At 38.7% G+C, this 22,129-nt stretch overlaps 1 protein-coding gene and 1 long non-coding RNA gene across 7 annotated transcripts in view; one reads left to right on the top strand and one right to left on the bottom strand.

The window, feature by feature from the left end:
• LOC107668540 (uncharacterized) overlaps nt 1-14,385 on the top strand; it is an 18,139-nt gene extending 3,754 nt beyond the window's left edge. Inside the window, exon 3 of the long non-coding RNA XR_001631908.1 lies at nt 14,366-14,385. This is a non-coding gene — a long non-coding RNA (uncharacterized LOC107668540). The remainder of the gene's footprint in view (nt 1-14,365) is intronic.
• The window catches only part of LOC107668535 (kinectin-like), a 49,281-nt gene extending 28,220 nt beyond the window's left edge, over nt 1-21,061 (bottom strand). For all 6 annotated transcript variants that reach the window (XM_016460438.1, XM_016460440.1, XM_016460442.1 and 3 more), the window contains exons 1-13: nt 20,807-21,061; nt 10,277-10,926; nt 9,729-9,917; nt 7,496-7,648; nt 6,421-6,551; nt 6,181-6,294; nt 5,608-5,730; nt 5,331-5,443; nt 4,779-4,923; nt 3,113-3,197; nt 2,821-3,029; nt 2,659-2,727; nt 2,528-2,565 (exon numbers count right to left, since the gene is read on the bottom strand). In XM_016460438.1, the coding sequence (XP_016315924.1) occupies nt 2,528-2,565; nt 2,659-2,727; nt 2,821-3,029; nt 3,113-3,197; nt 4,779-4,923; nt 5,331-5,443; nt 5,608-5,730; nt 6,181-6,294; nt 6,421-6,551; nt 7,496-7,648; nt 9,729-9,917; nt 10,277-10,925 (2,018 nt within the window). In that variant the 5' untranslated portion in view covers nt 10,926; nt 20,807-21,061. The remainder of the gene's footprint in view (nt 1-2,527; nt 2,566-2,658; nt 2,728-2,820; nt 3,030-3,112; nt 3,198-4,778; nt 4,924-5,330; nt 5,444-5,607; nt 5,731-6,180; nt 6,295-6,420; nt 6,552-7,495; nt 7,649-9,728; nt 9,918-10,276; nt 10,927-20,806) is intronic.
• Nucleotides 21,062-22,129: the final 1,068 nt, after the last annotated feature.

Here is a 22,129-nt window from a genome sequence, read left to right as displayed (position 1 = left end):
CGTGATTTTGAACAGATGTAAACAATGGCAGGAGGCTTAAAAGTATAGACGTGATACGAGCTAAATTTTATTATTGTACTAAATCGCAGACAAGTACAGTACGTTTAGACTGCTATTCCTCCCTCTGTGAAGTAACGTGAGGCTATTCCTCACTCTGTGAAGTAACGTGAGGGAGGAAACTAGTTGACGATAGCTAGTTAATTAGCCATGTTATCTGCCTCGGTAGCAAGCCAAATAGTATTTATTTCAACACTGAAACAAACGGCGGGTGGGTCTCTGTCTTGATCGGGGGGGAAAGAGGGAGAAATGAAGATGACACAGATATATAGTTTATGTTCGACCTGGAAGTATTTATTTAGCAATCGGAGCTAAAACGTCATCTGTACGGAACATCATTGTGTACGGAACATGGGTTAGTCTACGTTACCCGAAAAATTCCCATACGACAGACTTCGTCTTTTTTGACGGCAGAAAAAGTTCCAGGGATTCATCTCCTTCGGCCATCCTACACACAGGTGACTCTCACTGACTGCTCGCACCAACCGGAGGGGCCGAGGGGGAGGGGTCGTGTGACTCGTTATGCTCTTCGCTGCACACAACTGAGGGAGTCCTGCACTTTCCGTCTTTGACGACACGTAAAAAAACTGCGCATACCGCAGGAACGGTATAATGGAAAATTTTAGTGGTTTTGAAACCGTGACTTTTCCAAACCGCGGTATACCTTGAAACCGGTTATCGTCCCATGCCTACACCCGCCCTGACCAACTCTCTACACAAACATTAACACCTCCAGCAACCCCCCTCTCCCCTCATCCTGCACTTCAGATCAGTGAAGATGATGTGCGTCAGGTCTTCAGGAAACAGAAGAGAAGAAAAAGACCAGGCCCAGACGGTGTTTCACCAGCCTGTCTGAAAACCTGTGCTGACCAGCTGGCCCACATCTTTTCACAGATCTTCAACAGATCTCTGGAGCTGTGCAAACTCCATTCCCGCTTCAAACGCTCCACCATCATGCCCATCCCAAAGAAACCCAAAATCACAGGACTTAATGACCTGTGGCCCTAACATCTGTGGTCATGAAGTCGTTTGAAAGACTGGTGTTGGCCTATCTGAAGGACATCATTGGACCCTTACTGGAACCCCTGTAGTTTGCTTATCAAGCAAAGAGGTCCGTGGATGATGCAGTCAACATGGGGCTGCATTATATCCTACAACATCTGGACAAACCAGAGACTTATGTGAGGATCCTGTTTGTGGACTTCAGTTCGGCTTTCAATAAAATTATCCCAGCACTCCTCCAGACCAAACTAACCCAGCCCTCTGTTCCTAGCTCTATCTGTCAATGGATCACCACCACCTTCTTGACAGATAGGCAACAGCTAGTGAGACTGGGGAAATTCATGTCAAACAACTGCACCATCAGCACTGGCGCTCCTCAGGGATGTGTGCTCTCCCCACTGCTTTTCTCCCAGTACGCCAACAACTGCACCTCTACTGCCCTCTCTGTCAAGCTCCTGGAGTTTGCAGACGACACTACAGTCATCGGCCTCATCCAGGATGATGATGACTCTGCATATAGAAGCTAGGTTGAGTCTTAACAACCTGGAGCTGAATATGCTCAAAACAGTGGAGATGATAGTGGACTTTAGGAGAAACCACCCAGCACTCCACCCACTCACCATCATGAACAGCACTGTGGCTGCAGTAGAGTCATTCAGGTTCCTGGGCACCATCATCTCTCAGGACCTGAAGTGGGACAATCACATTTACTCCATTGTTAAAAAGGCCCAACAGATCCATTGTTAAAAAGGCCCAGCAGAGGTTGTACTTCCTTCGCCAGCTGAGGAAGTTCAACCTGCCAAAGGAGCTGCTGAAACAGTTCTACTCAGCAGTCATCGAGTCTGTCCTGTGCACTTCAATAACTGTCTGGTTTGGCTTAGCTACCAAATCAGATATCAGAAGGCTGCAGAGGAAGGTTCGGACTGCTGAAAGAATTATTTGTGCTGCCCAGTCCACCCTTCAAGACCTGTATACATCCAGAGTGAGGAAATGGGCTCAGAAAATCACTCTGGATCCCTCACATCCAAACCATCTCCTTTTTGAACTCTTACTGTCTGGCCGGCACTACAGAGCACCGAACACCAGGACTGCCAGACACAAGAAAAGCTCGTTAATCCTTGGTGCGCTTTATATTGTTCTTATTAGTAAAATTCGTATAATAATAATAATAATAATAATAATATCTTATCAGTATTATTGTTCGTTTTTTTTACAGGAACACTGAATGACCAAAAAAAGCACCAGCCCTAAGTTCATGGTTTTATTTATTTATTTATTTATTTATATATATATATATAGTATATATAAGTATAGTATTTCAGTCTGGCGAGTAAATAAAAAATTTACTAGCCAATGGCGATTCAATTGCCAAGGTGTCCGTAGAGGGCTGCGTTTACATGTGCAGTCTGAAACATGCCTTATTTTTTGCAAAACTATAAAACAAGGAAGCTTTGCGCTGATCACTTACAGTTTTTGAAGCTCATCGAAATGTGATACTGTTGTAGCCTAAGAGGAGGAACAAAGAAATGACTCTTAAACATGACTGTCCACCAACAAGCAGAGACAGATTCACCTTCATCCAGCAACCCACACACATACCTGAGTGTTGAGCTGAGTCTGAAGATTATCAATCTGAACTTTCAGCATTTTGTTTTCTTTAAGAAGATCCTATAAACGACAACATTGTGTGATGATCTGCAGCCATATAACATGCATACATGCTTCTTTAGAGTTCGAGGAGTACAGTGATTCCTCAGGTACCTGGACTTGTTCCTGTAGTTGGTCGTCAGGCTGCATGGTGTGCTGAGAAGCCTCCAACAGCTGCATGACCTTCTGCTCCAGATGCTTGACCTTCTGCTGCTCCTGCTCTTTAAAGATGAGAGTGTCCGTCAGGCTGCTGTGGAGAGTCTGGATCTCCTTGTTTTTACTGGTTATCTCGCTCTCCACAGCCATCATTTGATTCTGCAGCTCTGAGAAGACACAGAAGACACTGGTTAAGTGGTGTGTGCAGAACACTTGATGTCTGTAAGAGGGTGTGCATGTGTGTTTCTACCTTGTTTAGCAGCCTGAAGCTTTTCTCTCTCTGCACTCACGTTGTGCAAATAGTTCTGCAGCTCTTCCCAACGACGTTTCGCATCCTGCAACAAAAGATACAAAACAGTTTCAACTCAATAGGGATTAAGTAGCTAAAAGTAGTGGCGCTACAAACAGATGCTACATTTTAGAGACATTAAAGAGAAGCTCAGCTGTTTTCAAGAGTTCCTATAACAAGCTAATTCTGCCAACAAGCAGTGTTGTAAGGAAAATGGAAATTGAAACATTAAAAATACAAATCAAAGTGCATAAAGTGAGCAGAGGAAATAATCAAACACACTTCTCTAAAAATTCCCGTAGGGCTGCTCGATTATGGCAAAAATCAAATCACGATTATTTTGGTCAATATTGTAATCACAATTATTTAACACGATTACGAGTGGGCCACATGACCAAAACTTTATATGAGTGATTTATATAAAGATAGCGATATATATCAAATATAGATTTTCTGTAAATAAGGTTGCTATGAAATGGTCATTTTAGAGACCAGCGAAATTTCACAATTCTCAATACCACAGCAGAATACTAGGGTAACTAATATTAGTAAAAACAAAGAAAGTCCTCAAATTATTGAAAATAATTAAACTGTCAGTAATAAAAAAAGCAAAGGACAAGTACAATAGAAAAGATACAAATGAAACAAACAGTACTTTAAGTTGTTTAAGCAAGTATTCAGTTAACAGCCTACTACAGAATCTGAATAATCAAATGTAAAATAAAACCGCATAGTCTTCACTGTAAGAATTAAACTTCCTTTGTTTCTTATTATAGCTACAAAAGTCCTTCAGTCAAGAGCAGTGAGTGATTGTCTCTTTGTTTTTTGTTGCTTGATTAATATTAAGCACACAGTCAGCAGCAGGAATATTAGCCTGTTACACCAAATACACAAAATAATGATCTTTAAAAAAGCATCATATGACCCCTTTAAGAGCCGCACGGATCCAATTTACTGTTACACACATATTTTCATTCTCAACGGTTTACGTTAACTGAAGACATAACCAATGAGGGTTTACGTGAATAATCACCAAGTGCCACATTTTAACACCTTTTTGCGTGTATTTAGGCAAGCACCTTAAGCTAAATGTTGACTTTACTTGTCGGTGTTCTGTTTCGTCTCCGAGCGCATGCACAGAAAGCCTCCTGAGGAACAGTGCAAGTTCTCTTTCGTGCTTTTAAAAACATGAATAAATCTAATCAACTCTAATAAATCAAGCATGTCCCATTTTGCAAAAGTCACATTACATGATTTTACTGATTTAGCGCACCGCTGGAAAGGGGGCTGTTTACCTTGTGCAGTTCTGACTGCATTTTTTAAATTATGAGTAGCTGGGCAAGCGACGCTGGTTTTAAAACAGCTTTCAAAACTCTTCAATTGAAGGTCAATTAGCACAGCATCTGAACATGACTGTTTAAACTAACATCACACCTCTAAACTTGTGCAAGGTAGTTAGCTACATATTTTATACACATCATAAAACTTTTAAAAATGTTTCTTTTATACATTTTGTAAATGCCTTGTTCGGTGTTCTAATAAAAATGGGACTCATGGGATGTTAAAAAGTTAAGTTGTTAAAAGATGTGTATTGTGCAAGGCTTTGAGACAATGATGTGACAGGCACCTCCAGCTGGGAAACATTTTGCTTGTAGTTGACTTCTAGACTCTTCCGTTGCAACTCTTCCTGCTGCAGCTTGTTTTTGGTCTCTGCTAGCTCTTTCATCAGGCCGTTGCATTCTGAATGCAGATTATTCAGCTCGGATGAATGCCTGAAAACACACATTAAAGGTAAACCATCTAAGTACGCAAAAGATTGTGGAAATGTCCAGTGTTTCCACCAATCCTGACACTTAAGTGCCTGAAAATTCCAAGTGTCAACATGGAAGTGCTCTAAAGTGGCCATAGCATGAGGAATTACACTTTCTTTGGTCTTTTGAGATAAAATAGCTTGACTGATCATTTCAGTCTGACTTTAAAGGGATAGTTCATTACTTATTACTATCCCTTTAACAGTTTGTGCCACTTCTGAACATGAATTGTTCTGTGAAAACCCTATTTAATTCCAAAAAAAAAAAATGTAGAAAAAGGCTGGAAGATGATCATGAAAAATTACATTAGGAATCTTGACACTATAAGTGGACCAAAGGAGGGGAATTTGGCAGTTGGTAGGACTCACTTGGTCTCCATCTGGTTGGTGGTGGAGCATCTCTCCACAGCATCCCTCAGGATGCCGTTTTCCTGCTGCAGTCGAGCAATCTGACCGTCCAGCTGTTCTCTTAACTGTTGGAACTGCAGAGAGAAAGTTCACTTGTCATTGGATGTTCTTACACATAAAAATACCACATTAAGCATGCTTTCTTATGCTCTATTATGTCTTGCATGGTCAGATCTAGTCCACTAATCTACAATTTGCCTTCTGCGTGACCGTCCGATCGGTCATCAAGATTGATTACCTTAATCTGCATCTCCTGGAAGCTCTGAGCTTTCACCTGCATGATGTCTTTTTCTCTGGCAACGCAATGTTCATGCAGCACAGACTCCACACGGCCTGTCTTCTGCTTCTCAGCTTGCAGTTCCTGAAGTGCCATTCAATAAATTACTACCAAGCTCATTAAAGTTATATTTAAATTGTCAGTTATATTTATGGTACTTATTTTCTATATTGTGTCATAACTATAGGATGTTTATGTGGCACTTTACAAAAAAGGTCTTGAAATTCATAAAAAGACCATTTTAATTTTTAGCCAGAAAAGGTAAAAAATAGTCTAATTATTCAGAACCTTTTTTCTCAAATTAACTTAAACATTATATAAGCAGGTTTGTTTTAAATGAGGTATGCAAATTTTGAAAAACTTTGGCAACATGTCTTAATAGTGTTTACAACCCTGAGATGATTATTTTCTAGTAATAAATAAACCTAAATATTTAATTAATTAATAACCATTAAAACCTTATTCATGGAAAGCAACACACACATAAAAACCTGGTACTCACATCAGGAAATATAAATGAAATAAATTACTAACCTGGCTTAACTGTTTGACTTTGCCCTTGGCGATGGACACCTCCTCCTGTAGCGTGCTCAGAAGACGATCTTTCTCTGCGAGCTGCTGGGCTGAGGGCTCAAACTTAGCTGCAGACTGAGAAAGCAAAACCAGAAAAATCATCAGAAATCTGATAACTCAAGCTTTCACTAAACACATTTCATTACTGCATGATGGCAAAAAACACTAATCAAAAAATAAAAGTCAACCTAATCCTCTTACCTTATACCAGCTGTCCAAAGCGTTGGGACTCTTGTCTCGGAGCAGCGAGACGAGACTGACCACATCAGAATCTGACAGCACAAGTCCACTCAGACTGGCCAGCAGCTCCTTGAGCTTCACCTCAGAGTTCTCTGCACAAAAACAGACACATATCAGCCTCCTGCTCATACCATCAGGAAATGATCACAATTTCAAAACCCTCCGTAGGCAGTATTTTATGGGATCACAGATTATGCGGTCTCTTAAAGGGTTACTCCACCCCAAAATGAAAATTTTGTCATTAGTCACTTACCCCCATGTCGTTCCAAACCCGTAAAAGCTTTGTTCGTCTTCGGAACACAATTTAAGATATTTTGGATGAAAACCGGGAGGCTTGTGACTGTCCCATTGACTGCCAAGTAAATTACACTGTCAAGGTCCAGAAAAGTATGAAAAGCATCGTCAGAATAGTCCATCTGCCATCAGTGGTTCAACCATAACGTTATGAAGCGACGAGGATACTTTTTGTACGCAAAGAAAACAAAAATAACGACTTTATTCAACAATTCGTCTCCTCTGTGTCTCTCTGCATCACCGTAGTGCCATTTTGGAGAATTTGAGCTGAACGCAGGCAGCGTATGCTCTTCTGTGTCAGCCGCGCCACAAGGATGCACTGTTTTCTTTCAAATCAAAGCGTAAATACACGTAGAAAACATATCCTTGTGGCGCGGCTGACACAGAAGTGCGTACCCTGCCTGCGTTCAGCTCAAATTCTCCAAAATGGCACTACGGTGATGCAGAGAGACACAGAGGAGACGAATTGTTGAATAAAGTCATTATTTTTGTTTTCTTCGCATACAAAAAGTATTCTCGCCGCTTCATAACGTTATGGTTGAACCACTGATGGCAGATGGACTATTCTGAGATGTCTTTCATACTTTTCTGGACCTTGACAGTGTAATTTACTTATAATAACTTGTAATAACTTATTCAAAATGGAAAAGCATCAATAAAAATGTTCAAAATAATTAAAATCCAGCTATATTCCCCTTTCTGTGTGATACTGTAAAAAAAACTATTAAAAGATGCCAAGTACCTTTGTTAGTTTCGCTCTTCTGTTTCTTGCCATGTTTGGTGGGTGCAGGAGCAGGGGACGGAGCCTCATTGTTTTGGTTGCTCTGGTGGTTTGTCGAGGTGGTGGAGTCAGTCTGAGTGACTGGGGCTGAGGACTGGACATGTGCCTCAGCCACTGAAACAAATATGACCACAGGAATTATTAAAGCAATACTTTACACAAAACTAAAATCATTTACTCATCATTATGTTGCTCCAAACCGGTTTAACTTTGTTTCTTCTATAGATCATAAAAGGAGAAGTTTAGAAGAATGTTCATGCTGCTCTTTTCCATACAATAACAGTGAATGAGGAAGGACACTTCCAAGTTAAAGTTAAAAATGCACTACAGCAGGGTCGGAATTTAACGGGGGCTTGTGGCAAAAAATACTACCAAAATGAACAAAACTACCATACAAATTCAAGATAATGAGGTTAAAAAATGTGCAACCCCTGCACAATTAAACTAAATATATTACGGCTGTCGCAGTTAAAATAAAATGTTAAAATGCAGGGAAAGCGTCAATTCGCTGCATTACCGTTAGATCTGCGTACGTTGCATCAGATTTCCTTTTATGTGTTGTTTTTGGCAGCACTGAGAATTACAACCAATCACACATTTCCAATGGAAATGTGGCCAATCAGAGGCTTTTTGATTAGTCAGTGCTGTAAACACCGGAGTTCTGTTGCGTGTACGCACTTACTGACTGAATTCTCTCATTATAAACAATAAACTGCAGATACGATGCAAGTAAGAGATTAATTTAGCCTATTAGAAGCTTCAGTGATTGTAATTTGCATTAGACTACATCATGAACCAACATGCTTGTCTGGAGCCAAAATTTGACCTGCCATTTCTCCAAACACAAAAATGTTTTTATATGTATTCTATTAATCGACATTACCATTATTACAATATCAAGAGGAATAATTGACAATATTTATTTTTCATAATATTGCAGCCCTACCCTGTTATGAGGTCTTTTTTTGAATGTAGAATTTCTTTACAATTTGAAACAGTTTGTCGTTATTGGTAACAGTTAATAGTATTCTAATTGGTTTATGTAATTGGTTAAATTTAAGCATTTGGCATAAAAGGCAACAGATACAATTAATAATTAATTATAAAAATTGCCCTTACAAGGGTAAAATATGCCCCTGGAAATCAATCCTAGGGGGAAAATATTGCCCCTTAATGGAAAAGTTAATTTCTGACCCTGCATTGCAGTAGTCCATAGAACTCATAAGTCCACAAAAATATTTCTCGACTATGCAGTTTGAATTTGCTCGAGTGAGATATGAAAGCATATAGACCACTTTTCTATGATGCTTTTTTGCTCCTTTTGGTGCGTCACAACCACTGGTATTGGTATAGTTTCCTTGAAGAGAAAAGGGCAGAATACAGAACACCTTCAGAACATCTCCATTTGTGCTCCTTGGAAGCAGTGTTGTTCTCAATAGCGTCGCTGTTTTCTGAATAAAATAGCTTTTCAGTAGCAAAGCTCTTTTATTGTTCAAGTAGTGTGGTAGCGTCCACACCAGCTACATTTTTCCAAGCATTTCTGAAGCTCGAGCTCAAATCGGAAATGCAAACCCAGATGCGAACGCATGAACATACACTCTCGATACCTGGTTTTGTTTTTATGTGGATCACATTTTTTTTTTTTTTTTGCCAAATTGGTTTCGAAACAGTTGTTGAATAAACAACTGAACTGAACAATTATGCCTGCCTATCTGTTTGACTTATAGTTTTATTGATCACTGAGATAGCACGGACTTGGAATGAAGTTGGTTCAATATAAAAATGAAATTGTAAAAAATAGCTTAAATGTAGTAAACTTCTTTTGCCATGTTGCTGTAGCTTTGCTTGCTACATTTCCCAGAGGGTAGCTTCAGTGTAGTGAAGCTTCATTTAATGTAGAGTAAATGCTAGCTTAGCTCACTACATTTTACAAGTAGCTTGCCCAACACTGCTTGGAAGCAAGTCAGTCATATGGTTGGAACAACATGAGGGTGAGCAAATGATCATAGATTTTCATGTTTAGCTGAAATAACCCTTTTATATTGTGTGATATGGGCTTTATAAAACCTTGCCATATATCTAACAGACCAGATGCCCACTTTATTGATTCACTGACCTTTCCCTTTTGCTCTCACTGTTGACTCAACTGAGAATTTTAACCTCTCTAGTTTGTCTGATTTTGGCTTATTCTTACCTGTGATGACAGGTTCCACCTTCTGCTTCTTCTTCCTACGCCCACTGCCGCTAGAGGCAGTTGGTGGTGCTGCTGTGGCAAAAGGAGCGGCTCCGTCCTTTGCCTTTACCTCCACCTCGGTGATCACAGGCTCCTCCTTCTTCACCACAGGAGGACACAGATCAGGCTTAACCTCAGGTGGATGCTCTTCTGTGAGAAATAAGAGTCAGAAATCTTCAGAGAGGAACATGAGAAGAAGGTGTTCTGGGTGGTTGTTAGGGTAATGATGGTGGTTGTCAGGGTGTTCTGAATGGTTTTTGAATGGTTCTGGTTCTGAATGATTTTTAGTAGTGATGCACTGGAATTTCGGCATCTGGAAATATTTGGAAGAACTGCAAAAACCAGCTGTACATATATGCAAAGTGCTTGCATCATAACTAAAGTATACTTTTAGGCTTTACAGTTCAAAAGCTGGATTGCCCTCATGAATGAGAACATTGCACATTTTCAAGGAGCAATTGCATGGCATTTGCATAAGACATATTCCTATTTGTAGGTAGTCCACTCACCAGACTCACTCTTCTGCTTCTTGGCTTTCTTTTTGCTGGTAGTCTCAGTGGGGGCAGAGGGCGTGGCCTGAGGCTGCGGTGGACTGGACTGTTTGGTCAGGGGGAGGGGCGGCTCCTTACGGACAGCAGGTTTGGAGCCATTGACTTCTGGTTCTTCTGAAGTTGGAGGAGTAGTTGGGGTTGTACGGGAAAGGGGTACAACCGTTGGGGCAGCAGCTGGAGCAGCTGTTGGAGAAGCTTTTGGCTTTTTCTCTTTCTTTTTTCTTTCTCTTATCCCAGACGGAGGTTCTGCCAGGACCGGAGCAGCAACAGGTGGACTCACGGGCACCACCTCAGAATCTTCATCATTCGAGGTAGGGCTAGTGGCATCAGATGTATCGAAATCCCTCAGGTCTTCCTCTGACTCGCCGCCCCCACCTCCTCCCAATCCACTTCCGCCAGTCTCCTTCTTCTTGTTCTTCTTTTTCTCGTTCTTTTTACGAGTATCGGGCTTGGCGGGAGGCAATTTGAGGTCTCGTTTCTGGCGGGCCAGAACCTCATCGTAGGAAGTCTCTTTCATGAAGAGCCAGAAAAAGAGGAACATGAGAGCAATGACCAGCGACGGTGCCAGGATGAGAAGGTACTGTGAGTCAGCCATGTCCAGCGCCATTCTTGAAGAATGCAATAAAGAACAGAAAGACAGAATTGAGCACAAATGTTCAGTCCAGCAGGATGCATGACAATAGGGCCAAACAGCCACTTGACAAATGCAAAAGAATCAAAATTGGCCGAAATACTAACATGAAAAAAGACATAATATCAAGACTACTTAACCAAACCAGATGGTCACTTACTAACACAATGCAAAAGTTTGTGAGTGGCAACTAGGGGTGTGCGATATTTATCGTCTACAATAATATTGTAATTGCAGTTTTACCAATATGGGAGCTGACATAATCGAGTATGTCACTCACTTGGCAAAAAAACAAACAAAAACAAGTCTTGAGAGTCCAAAACCATTCAATGCTTCATGAAGCCTACTGGATGACACTATAATTGAAAAGTTATTAGGGCAAAAAATATCCCTGAATGAGATTTTGTTTTGTATATTTGTAAGATATGATATAAAGTAATATCACACAAGCAGGAACACAGTTTTCCCAAATATCAGCTCATTATTGCGATCGCAAATGTGTTGATTTTATACAAAAGTTTAACAAAAATTTTGTTGTTATTGAGTGAGTTACATTTTGGACATAATATTGTCAGTTTTTGCTCTGTTTCACCAACAAAAATATGTTCAAAAAAGCTGGAGCAAAACTGTTGTGTGTCTCAGAGCAGCTGCAATTTTTCGTGCTCTAATGAAATGACCAAGTGTGCCTTATCTGACCTAAAAAGTGAAGCCAAAACTTTGATCGCCATCTGGTGGCCGGCTGCAGCATAAGTCATAAACTCCAAATAAAGAAGATTAGAAGCCAACGAAGATAAAAGTCAAGATTAGAGAAGCAATCCTTGGTAAAATGACATGCACACAACAAAAGGTTCGAATTGTATTTCTGTGGTATCCTTGAACACAGCGTCTTCTCAACATGATGTAAACACACTAACTAGCGGAAGTGTTTGTGGGCAGGTCAGACTCTGTTCGTATTTCACGGGCAGGCGGGGATTATGCAAATGTGTTACCCAGTGACGTATACCGGTAACAGGCAAAAGATTCTAAAATATGACGACTCGTTAAGGCGATTCAGAATAGACTCTCTCTTTTGAGAGACAATATATTTGTTTATCATGCACTTTTTGCAGATTGTTTTCATTTAAGGATAGCTACGTTATAAATTGCAAAAGAGATATTTTTCAAAAACCAATATGACCTGCTCTTTAAGCAACTAATTATATATAGTTTATACATTTTTTCAAAGATAGTTGTTATTTTATTATGCTTTGAAGAAACGTGCATAATATTTTGTTCGATGCGCCCTCTTGTGGCCTCAGGAGAGAAGCCAAAAGCTTTTTTCCCCCTAACTGAAATTATGCCTTTTAAATTCGAATACTGATAATATTAAAGTAAAAAATTCAAATTTTGTTTTTCAGCCACTTTGACAGCCCTAGTCTGGTCACACTAGTACTGCGTTAGGCTAACCGAGATTTGTCATTTGCACTTACATATAGTTGCTCTTTTGTTAGTTATGATTGCTTCTACTGTCCTCCTTTGTAAGTCGCTTTGGATAAAAGCATCTGCTAAATGACAAAATGTAAATGTAAATATATTAATGGGACATAAGCCAAACTAAACAGTCAAACTACACTTCAAATAAATTTTTTCCCAATGATGATTTCCATTTTAGGTCAGAGGTCCCCAACCACCGGGTCGCGACCCAGTACCGGCCTGTGGAAGTGTTGTTACCGGGTCGCAAGAACGTTCTGGGAAATATGTGTATGACACACTGTTATTTATTGAGCGTTAATGATTGTTGTAATTATTCTGTATTCCGTTTTGTTGTATGCGATTGCTATGGAGTAGCAATTTGACGATTTCATGTAAATGAAATGTTCAATTATTAAATTAATGATTGTTCTGATCTGTCATAGCCTATATTACGGGTTAAACAAATCGCAGCTGATCTGTGATACGTACGGAACAGGCCCCACAGTTCAGGCACGCATGTGATTCGCAGATTAATATGCCAATTTACAAGATCAAGCGATTTTAAAAGAACAAGAAGCAGCGAAAGAACTCGATTCATTACTCACGCACTGTTTTTAATGTGTGCACAGCAGCTGCACCCACCCGAAGTGAGCACTCCCAGAAAATATCGCCTAATTAATGTTATCACCAAAAATATCAAGATTTTACTTTGTCAACATCGCACACCCCTAGTGGCAACCGCATTACATCTTGCAGCTGCAAAACCACAAACATAGCTGCTAACAGTTTGCCAACAATTATTTGTAAATATAAGCCTAATGAGACAGCACAATAAGAGTGACACCTGTATTTAGCAGCAGTGTACATGGTGATATGGCATCCTTTTCCTGCAACTACATAACGCTCTTTGGATATTATATTGCTTTAGTGGTGTCTAATTCTAAGCAACAGACCTACAGGTAAACCACATCAGATTACCCCCTCAGAATCAGAATCAATCTCATTATCATCTTAAACATCTTGAGATAAAGTTGTGTATTGTCAGTTGCTATCCATTTGTACTTTCAGCAGGCAATGCATAACAGAATGCATAACAGAATGCCTCAGGCAAAGCAAAATCATCACACCTTGGCACACTTATTCAGCAAATTGCATAAGATGTTCTAATATGGCCAACCAACAGTATTCACCGACTGCCCAGGAACGCCGCCTCCTCTGTGGTTAACTTTTACTTTAATTTTCACCTAATCACCTCCTCTATATTTCTGGCTTGTTCGTTCCACCTCCACCCTTTCGCAGTGGTATGATCCAATTAGTATGTGTGCTGAGGGCAGCAATCTGGGTTTACTTATTGACATCAAGCTAAGCACCCGTGAGCGGGCGACACTCACTCTCACACATCCAATTTTTCAGCGAGAACAAAGACTGTAAATGAGCAATATGATCACTGAGCTATTATTTAGCAAAAACAAAGCTAAAACAGCCTCTATCATATAAAATAAACAGCATTTGTTTGTTGAACAGATGACACTGTGGAGCTATGCAAAGCCAGAGCGGTCATTCAAGACACCCTTCGCTAACTCAATTGACATCCTAAACTCAAGTGCAGAGGGGCTTTGCAAGCAACAAAAATATCCAGTCGGGAAAATATCACTCGAGTACGCTGATGCAGCAGTGGTCGCAGATCTGAAAACGGCACTGATTCCCCCTTCAATGATAATCTATCCAAAGCTTAGCCATTAAAAAGCCTCAGTGTGGCCTTATAAGAAAAAATGGTTTTAGTATCAATATACTATTATAGTTTTTGTTAATATTTAGATTTAGATTTTATTTTTATATTTTCTGTTTTCATTTTAATTTTAGGTCAAGTTTTAGTAATTTTTTTGTGTTTCTGACATTTTAATTCATGCAGAAATTCATTCATTCATTGCAAGAAATGCAATTTTTTATGGTTTCAGTTTTAGTTAAAGGGGTCATATGATGCGATTTCATTTTTTCCTTTCTCTAGCTTTGTAAAAATCGACGCGTTTCAGAAAGGCGGGGCACAGAGGAGAAACAATAATGTACAGTATGTGGAAAATAATGTGTTTTTTTTACTTTAAACCGGATAAACACATTTCATTACACCAAATACACAAAATAATGTTCTTTTTAGCAGTATCATATGACCCCTTTAACAATAATTTGATGATAATGAAAAACCCTGAGTCGGACAGAATGAAACAGTTTACTACCATAGAAAAAAAGCCATAAGAGTGGACGTTTGGTGCACTGTTGTACTGGATGACATGTCTGGCTGAATTCTGCCTTCAGGACAGTGAGGAAAACCAGTGACAAGAAGCACCAGGTCCTGGAACAGCCGTTTGCTCAGTGTCTGACTGGAGTCTGTTCAGTTCCGCATATCCGAGAGATTTACCGTGTTGGGAATATGGATAAACCGATTACATTAAGAATACATTTAGGAGCACCATTCTACTGCAATTTCCCAGGAGTCCTTAAAGAGGCCATCAGTCTAACAGTCTCCAATTTCCGGTCACATCTCACAACATTAATTAGCCAAAAGAAACCATTTCCGTGAAAGATGCATATGAACTCTTTATTTATAGTATGTCATGTTCTTAAAGGGGTCATATGATGCGATTTCAATTTTTCCTTTCTCTTTGGAGTGTTACAAGCTCTTGGTGCATAAAGAAGGTCTGTAAAGTTGCAAAGACTAAAGTCTCAAATCCCAAGAGATATTCTTTATAAAGGTTAAGAGTCAGCCACGTCTACCTAAAACGGCTCGTCGCTCCGGCCGGACAGGGCATCATCACAGTATGGTAGGGGCGTAACATTTCCGTCACACGCTTGAGGTATTCGGCCAATCACAACGCACTGGATAGCTGGCCAATCACAGCACACCTCGCTTTTCAGACCGATGAGCTTTGTAAAAATCGACGTGTTTCAGAAAGGCGGGGCATAGAGGAGAAACAATAATGTACAATATGTGGAAAAGAATGTGTTTTCTGAACCTTAAACCGCATAAACACATTTCATTACACCAAATACAATTAATAATGTTCTTTTTAGCAACATCATATGACCCCTTTAACAAGCAATTAGCCCCATGACAGGCCAAGATAGAATCAGGGTGGAACTGGAATGCATGTAATTTACACAAGTCTGTGTGCACATTTATTAAATATTTTGTCTAATCTGATTGTGCTTTCTGCTACCAGAAAAAAATTGTAGTACTATTAGCTCAGCTTAACACATTTTGCCATGTTTAAATGCATTCCACAGCATTTCTCAGATTTTCCATTATAATGATTGCATAAAAAAGGTAACCGGTCTGAGCCATATTTTCCATTGATATTCACTTTTTTTTTTTTTGTTATTGATCATAAGGTCTACCAAAAAATGGTACCATGTGGTGAGTTCCCAATATGGTTTTCATTAATAATTAATGAAATTAATTATTTATAGCAAAACATTCATAATGCATGTTTTACAGCCGTAGTCTAATAATCATGCATTAATTATGTGAAAAAAACAGAAATAAAACAAAAGATTAAATCCATATCCATTATCAGACACTTAAAAATAATTTGCTTCATTCATACAAAGATAATAATAATAATAATAATAATTAGAGATGTAACGATTCACTCAACTCACGATTCGATTCGATTCACGATTATTATAATTTTTTTTAACACAATTAGATTTAAGACAAATTATAAATTAAATGTGTCCTTTTATTATTGCTTGGACAAAATGCTGCACATTTCTTTGTGAAATTGAAATATAATACTATAATAATAATATACTAATATAGCACTTGCATATTACTGCTCTTTTGTTGGTTTTGATTGCTTCTATTGTCCTCATTTGTAAATCGCTTTGGATAAAAGCGTCTGCTAAATTACAAAATTTAAATATAATGTAAATGTAAATAACAAAACTAAATAGAAATTTTAAAACAAGCCCCAAATCAAATAAATAAGTAACACAAATAAAATAAATATCTTCAACCGATTTGAATCGTCACATATTTGAATCGATTTTCAACCGGCTCGCGGTTAATCGTTACATCCCTAATAATAATAATAATAATAATGATTCTGGATGGGTGCAAGTATTAAAATCTATACTTAAAGTATTACTTAAAGTTTTAATTAATATCAATAAACAATCATACCTGCTTACATAAAATATTCTTTAAAATATACTAAAATAGAAAACAGTTTTTGTAAATTGCAATAATATTTGATATTATTATGGTTTTATTGTACTTTTAATCAAAGAAAAACACCCTTGGTGAGCATAGGAGACTTTCGACCCCCAAGCATAAAGTCTTCCCGACCCCAAACTTTTGAACGCTAAAATTAATTTAATGTTTAACAATACATTTTGTAGTTTTGATTAAAATGACTACACTTAGTTTGCTTATCAACTAGTCATTGCAGCCCTAATTAGTCAGCTAAAATTTTGATGTAAATGTTAAAAAAAAAAGCCTAAAATATAATACTTGTGTGAAAATACTTGTGTGAAAGCATACTAGATTATGGCAAATGCAGGAAAGGAATTTTGAAAACATACAAGACAGGACAAGCAGCTGTTGAGGTGTAAGCTAAATCTGCTCATTGCCCTTACTTGCATATTCCTTGTTAAGTAAGTGGAAACACATTTCTTAGGCTTCACGTGTGTTAGATACACACAGCCCTGTGCACAGAGAACAAAGTGGAGATGGGTGTGGTGCGCTCACTTGATCTAAACTACGTGTACTTTTCTTTGCCCTGCTAAGAGGAAAATGAAAAACAAAGATGTGAATCACTTGGAAGCAGTGCGTCTGTAAACACTGCCACAGGCTGAGGTGTTTAGCTATGGCAAATCTGCCAGAGACCATTGCTTTATGTAGCTGGTGCCAAGCAAAGTGGACCTATCTGCTCAACAACACAATGCCACACTTCCATCTGGATTAGTAAACACTTTGCCTGGCTATGTTCAGAATACCATACTGCTATACTACTCTTTCTATTTCTGTAGTGTAGAGCATAGTATGCGAACTGCATGCATGGAATACCCATCTGGCCTATATTTTCCAATATGTGTATCACAGAGTTTACTAGGATGGGTATTGTATCCCACAATGCAATGTGGTCAACCAGATGTAATACCAACCCTTATTTTTAATATCTCATTGATTAGGCTGCCAAAATTTAACAATATACATTTAAAATGATTAGGCTGCCAAAATTTAACAATATACATTTAAAATGTATAAAAATACTTTCTGTGAATTTAAAATGTATTAAAAAACGTAGAATTTAAATGTATTAAAATCAGCATTATTTCCAAGATGACAACTAAATTCCACAATTAAAAATGCAAAACAATGAGGTAACCTGATATTTCATATTACGGTGCTAACTAAATGTTTTTCGTTACATATTGCAAACAGTTTCAGCCTATTTTTATTAAATTGGAGGCAGTACACACAACATATTCCAATTCAAACACAGCCAATCAATAGCTGGGTTTCCATCCAAAGCTGCAAATTTAACTTATGCGCTGCGCAAAATTGGAATATCGCATAAAACATTCGCGAATAAGCACCGTTTCCATCCAACGAGTCCAATAGAACAAAATTGTCACTTCCTGATAAACTGCCACTAAATATCACCAAGAAATGTAGGTGAAGCCACAGAATAGAATAATTTTCATATATAATAAATTACTTGCGCCTCAGTGCGAGCAGACGAAACAATAAATGCGGTCATTGCTTTCGGAGGTGGATACCTGCTGTTTGGGAACGCAGTCGTGTAAGACAGTTCTGGGAGGCAATTATACAGAAACACTTTAACGACAGAATTTGCAGGCATTTAAGTTAAGAATGACCATAACAACATTTCAGATGCTGTGCAACGGTCCGCTGGTTAGTCAAGTTATCCCGTCCCATTGCGCAGTCACATGACTTTTTTGATGCACATGGAGGAGTTTATTCGGCAAATGCGTTTCCCTCTCCCATTATTCGCATTAACACTTTTTCGCACCAGTCAAAAACCACCTCAAGCAAGCATAAAAACTTTTTTGCGGATTAAGGGATTTTTTTTTCTTTCGAAATTTGGTGTTACCATCACTCGTTTCTGATGCAATGCGCCTAAAAACAGGGTGATGGAAACAGCTATTCCCATGATCGACTACTACTCACATGACTTTTGAGTCCCTGAACTAGGAAATGAACTGAAATATATCCAGTTTTAATCTATTTGTACAGAACTGTTCAAAACATTAAAATGGTCCCTCAGAAACATGAAGGATAAAGATAGGAAAGCCTTTCTTTGTTGTGTTGTGCGTTTCAGCTCAGGAGGCACAGGAAGTGAAAATGAAGTCATCTACTAGTCTTAATTACGTAAACCTCTGTTTTTATTTAAATACACACTTCTCAGAACAATGGTTCAGACAAAGAGAGGAAAATAAGGGTACACAATATTGGTGCAACTTTTCAATGTGTGAAAAGAGCAGCTCCTCACCAATATAAACAAACTTACAGACTTCACAAAATGCTTCAATAACACAATTTTCTGTAATGACATTTTCTATTGAAAGAAGTTTTTGGGACTAGACATATGCTTTGTGTTTTAATAAAAAGCCAATGTTTGAAATGAATTTACATCACAGGCGATGACCATGATTAGTTACTTGATGTTGCAAGGCGAATCACAACATTACAAATTTAGATTTGAAGCCAAAAAAATCGTGCAACAGACAAAAAGACAAAAAAGGTAGAAGACTGTGTACTTAACAGCTTTAACATGAAACAATGTGAACGGCAAAATCTGATGTAAAAATTATGGATAAATATCAAACTAGTTGATTATGCATATAGAAACTATATATTTTACATTTATTGAGATATATTTATTGAGATATATATATATATATATATATATATCGAGAGAGAGAGATAGAGAGATTCATATTTTGCAATATATACATACAAATATTTAAATAGTTTGAGAGCAAAGGAAGTCATGCAGTGCTTCATGGAAGTGGGTGGATGCTAAAGAGCGCAATTTGCTTGTTTTGATCGTCTAATTTGTGGAGATTTCTTTGCAGAATCTTGGGTAAATGCAGTTTTTCACCAGGAATCCCAATGTAAAACAATTATTTAAAAATTATTTTGAAATGATACAGGCTGATGTCTTCAACAAAAGCATATACTATCGATTAACATCCTTGGAGCTCACAGTAGGTCTGTCTTTAAAGCTTTATACTTTATTAAAAAAAAAAAAAAAAAAAATTCTCATGGTCAAAATGAGTGCCATTTTTACTTCCTGAAACCCAACTGTTGCAATCTATGAGTCATCTAAATTTTAGATTTATCTTCCCATTAGAAATGACTGTATATTTTAAATATACCTGCTACAAGTAGTAAACCCTTAGAAGTGTGCAACACCAGGCATGGATTAAAAGCCACAGCACAATTGTGATTTCATGAGGTCTTGGACACACGTGTCCTTGCCATGAAGGCTTCCTCCCATTTCTTTGAATGACACGTCAGTGCGCATGCGCAAACTTAAAGTGACTATTAAAAGCCACCCAACTACTTCTGACAGACAATCCTTCCCGTTAGCTACATCGAGAGGAATGTGCGAAGAACCAGGACTACTAAAGTCAAAACAGGCTCCAGTGGCAGCGATAAGCGTTTCAATGAAAACTCAAGACCAAACAAAATATTTTTTTTCCACTGTGAGGTGGATATTTACATCAGGTCTACAATAAAGCTCACTCCTTCAAGATAAGATAACAGTAGGTCAGGACAAGGAGCAAAGTCCTTACACAACGCCTGTCCATGACAGTCGGGATTTAAAGTAGGTCGACCTGTTTACTAAAGAACTGACTGACACTTCACTGACCATAACACATGACTGACCAACTAACGTTAACCAGCAGCACAAGCACAGCCTGCTGGACAGCCTAGTCAAGCGTGTTTCTCAACTCGACAGCGAAAGAAAGTGAAAATATCACAGCAGGAGAACGAAAACGCAAGTCTTCAGCTCTATCGCACTTATTAGAATCACTAGCTTAGCTTTAGCTTTAGCTTTAAAGAAATAGGCGTGGATTGATCGGACATCAGCTTGTTCAGCAGGCTTAAAACCCGCACGCAAAGCACAAATTAACTAACATCGTGAGCTCGCGTCCTCTCGGTCTACCGCCAGCCTGGATCTCAGGATTTCAGCATTTAAATCCAAACCCCTGTCCAGTGAAAGGCTGCCTGTGTTCCCCGGCGGCATGGCACGGAGAGGGATCAGCGGAGCAGACCGCGCGCTAGGCCCCGTGTGATCTGCTCCATCCACTCACGCTTCACTTCACTGCCACAGTCTGGATATAAAGCGCTATAAAGCCGCTGCTTCACGTACCTGCGGTGGCGTGTCCTCGCTATTACTGTTACTGTCGGGATGTAAAGGCGTTCCTTAAGTGGACGCGCTGTGGACTGTGGCTCCGGGCCGGTTGTAGGCAGCACGTCGACTTGTTTCGCTCTGGCAGGGTCAGGTCAGTGTGGGCTGAAGCGCAGCGAGAGAGAGGAAGACGGAGCTCCGCCAGGGAGACCGGGGATGACGAGCTACGGAAATCTCGCGAGCAGTGGAGCTCTTGCTCTTGATGAATGGGCTGTATGGCAAGCCGTTTGGACTTTTATTCATTCTCAGGATATGAATTCTTGATATCAACAATTACATTTTTACTAGTTAAAATGTTCATTCTTGATATCATGAATGTGATTGTTACTAGTAAGAAAGCCATTTTGGATATCAGAAATTACCCTCCCAATTGTTGATATCAGAAATACATTTTAAGATATCAGAAATGAACATTGTCACTAGTGACAATTAAATTGTTGATATCAAGAATTAACATTTCAAGAATTAAGAATTAAATTAAGAATTAAATTAAATTGTTGATATCAAGAATTAACATTTCAAGAATTAAGAATTAAATTTAGAATTAAGAATTAAATTAAATTGTTGATATCATTAATTCCTTTTTGAATATGTGCATAATTTAATGACGAGTGCTGCCCTTTATGAATGTTTATGGCGGATAGACAATAAGGTACAGAGCCCAAAAGAGAACGGCACATTCGATTGCCCTCTCATGAAAATAAAACGCTCCTGTAGGCTATTTTTAATCATTATTTTGTTTTCATTTTGGCAGAGGCTACTTACACTAACTCCGCCTACCAACGTGTGGTAGTGTTACACAACACATATTACATGTTAAAATTACATTTTCACTAGTAAAAATTGTTATTTAAGATATCATGAATTCCTTTTTTGGATATGTGCATAATAATGAATTCCTTTTTGGATATGTGCATAATTTAATGACGAGTGCAACCCTTTATGAATGTTTATGGTGGATAGACGACAAGGTACAGAGCCCAAAAGAGAATGGGCACATTCGATTGCCCTCTCATGAAAATAAAACGCTCCTGTAGGCTATTTTTAATCATTATTTTGTTTTCATTTTGGCAGAGGGTACTTAAACTAACTCCGCCTACCAACGTGTGGTAGTGTTACACAACACTGCAAAAAAAAAACATCTTACAACTGCCAGCTTCAGTGGCGCAGGTGGTAAAGCTCGAAATATGAAGGTAGAATGACGTCAAACAGATTTGCATACGCAGGGTAAGAGTTGTGGAAGTGTACATAAGACTGTAAGCGTAAATTAAATTTGCATGCGCA

Source organism: Sinocyclocheilus anshuiensis, unplaced genomic scaffold (genome assembly GCF_001515605.1).
Source record: "Sinocyclocheilus anshuiensis isolate Anshui unplaced genomic scaffold, SAMN03320099.WGS_v1.1 scaffold3132, whole genome shotgun sequence".
NCBI lineage: Eukaryota > Metazoa > Chordata > Actinopteri > Cypriniformes > Cyprinidae > Sinocyclocheilus > Sinocyclocheilus anshuiensis.
The sequence above is the reverse complement of the archived record's forward strand: the minus strand, read 5'-3'. Positions and strand labels throughout refer to the sequence as shown.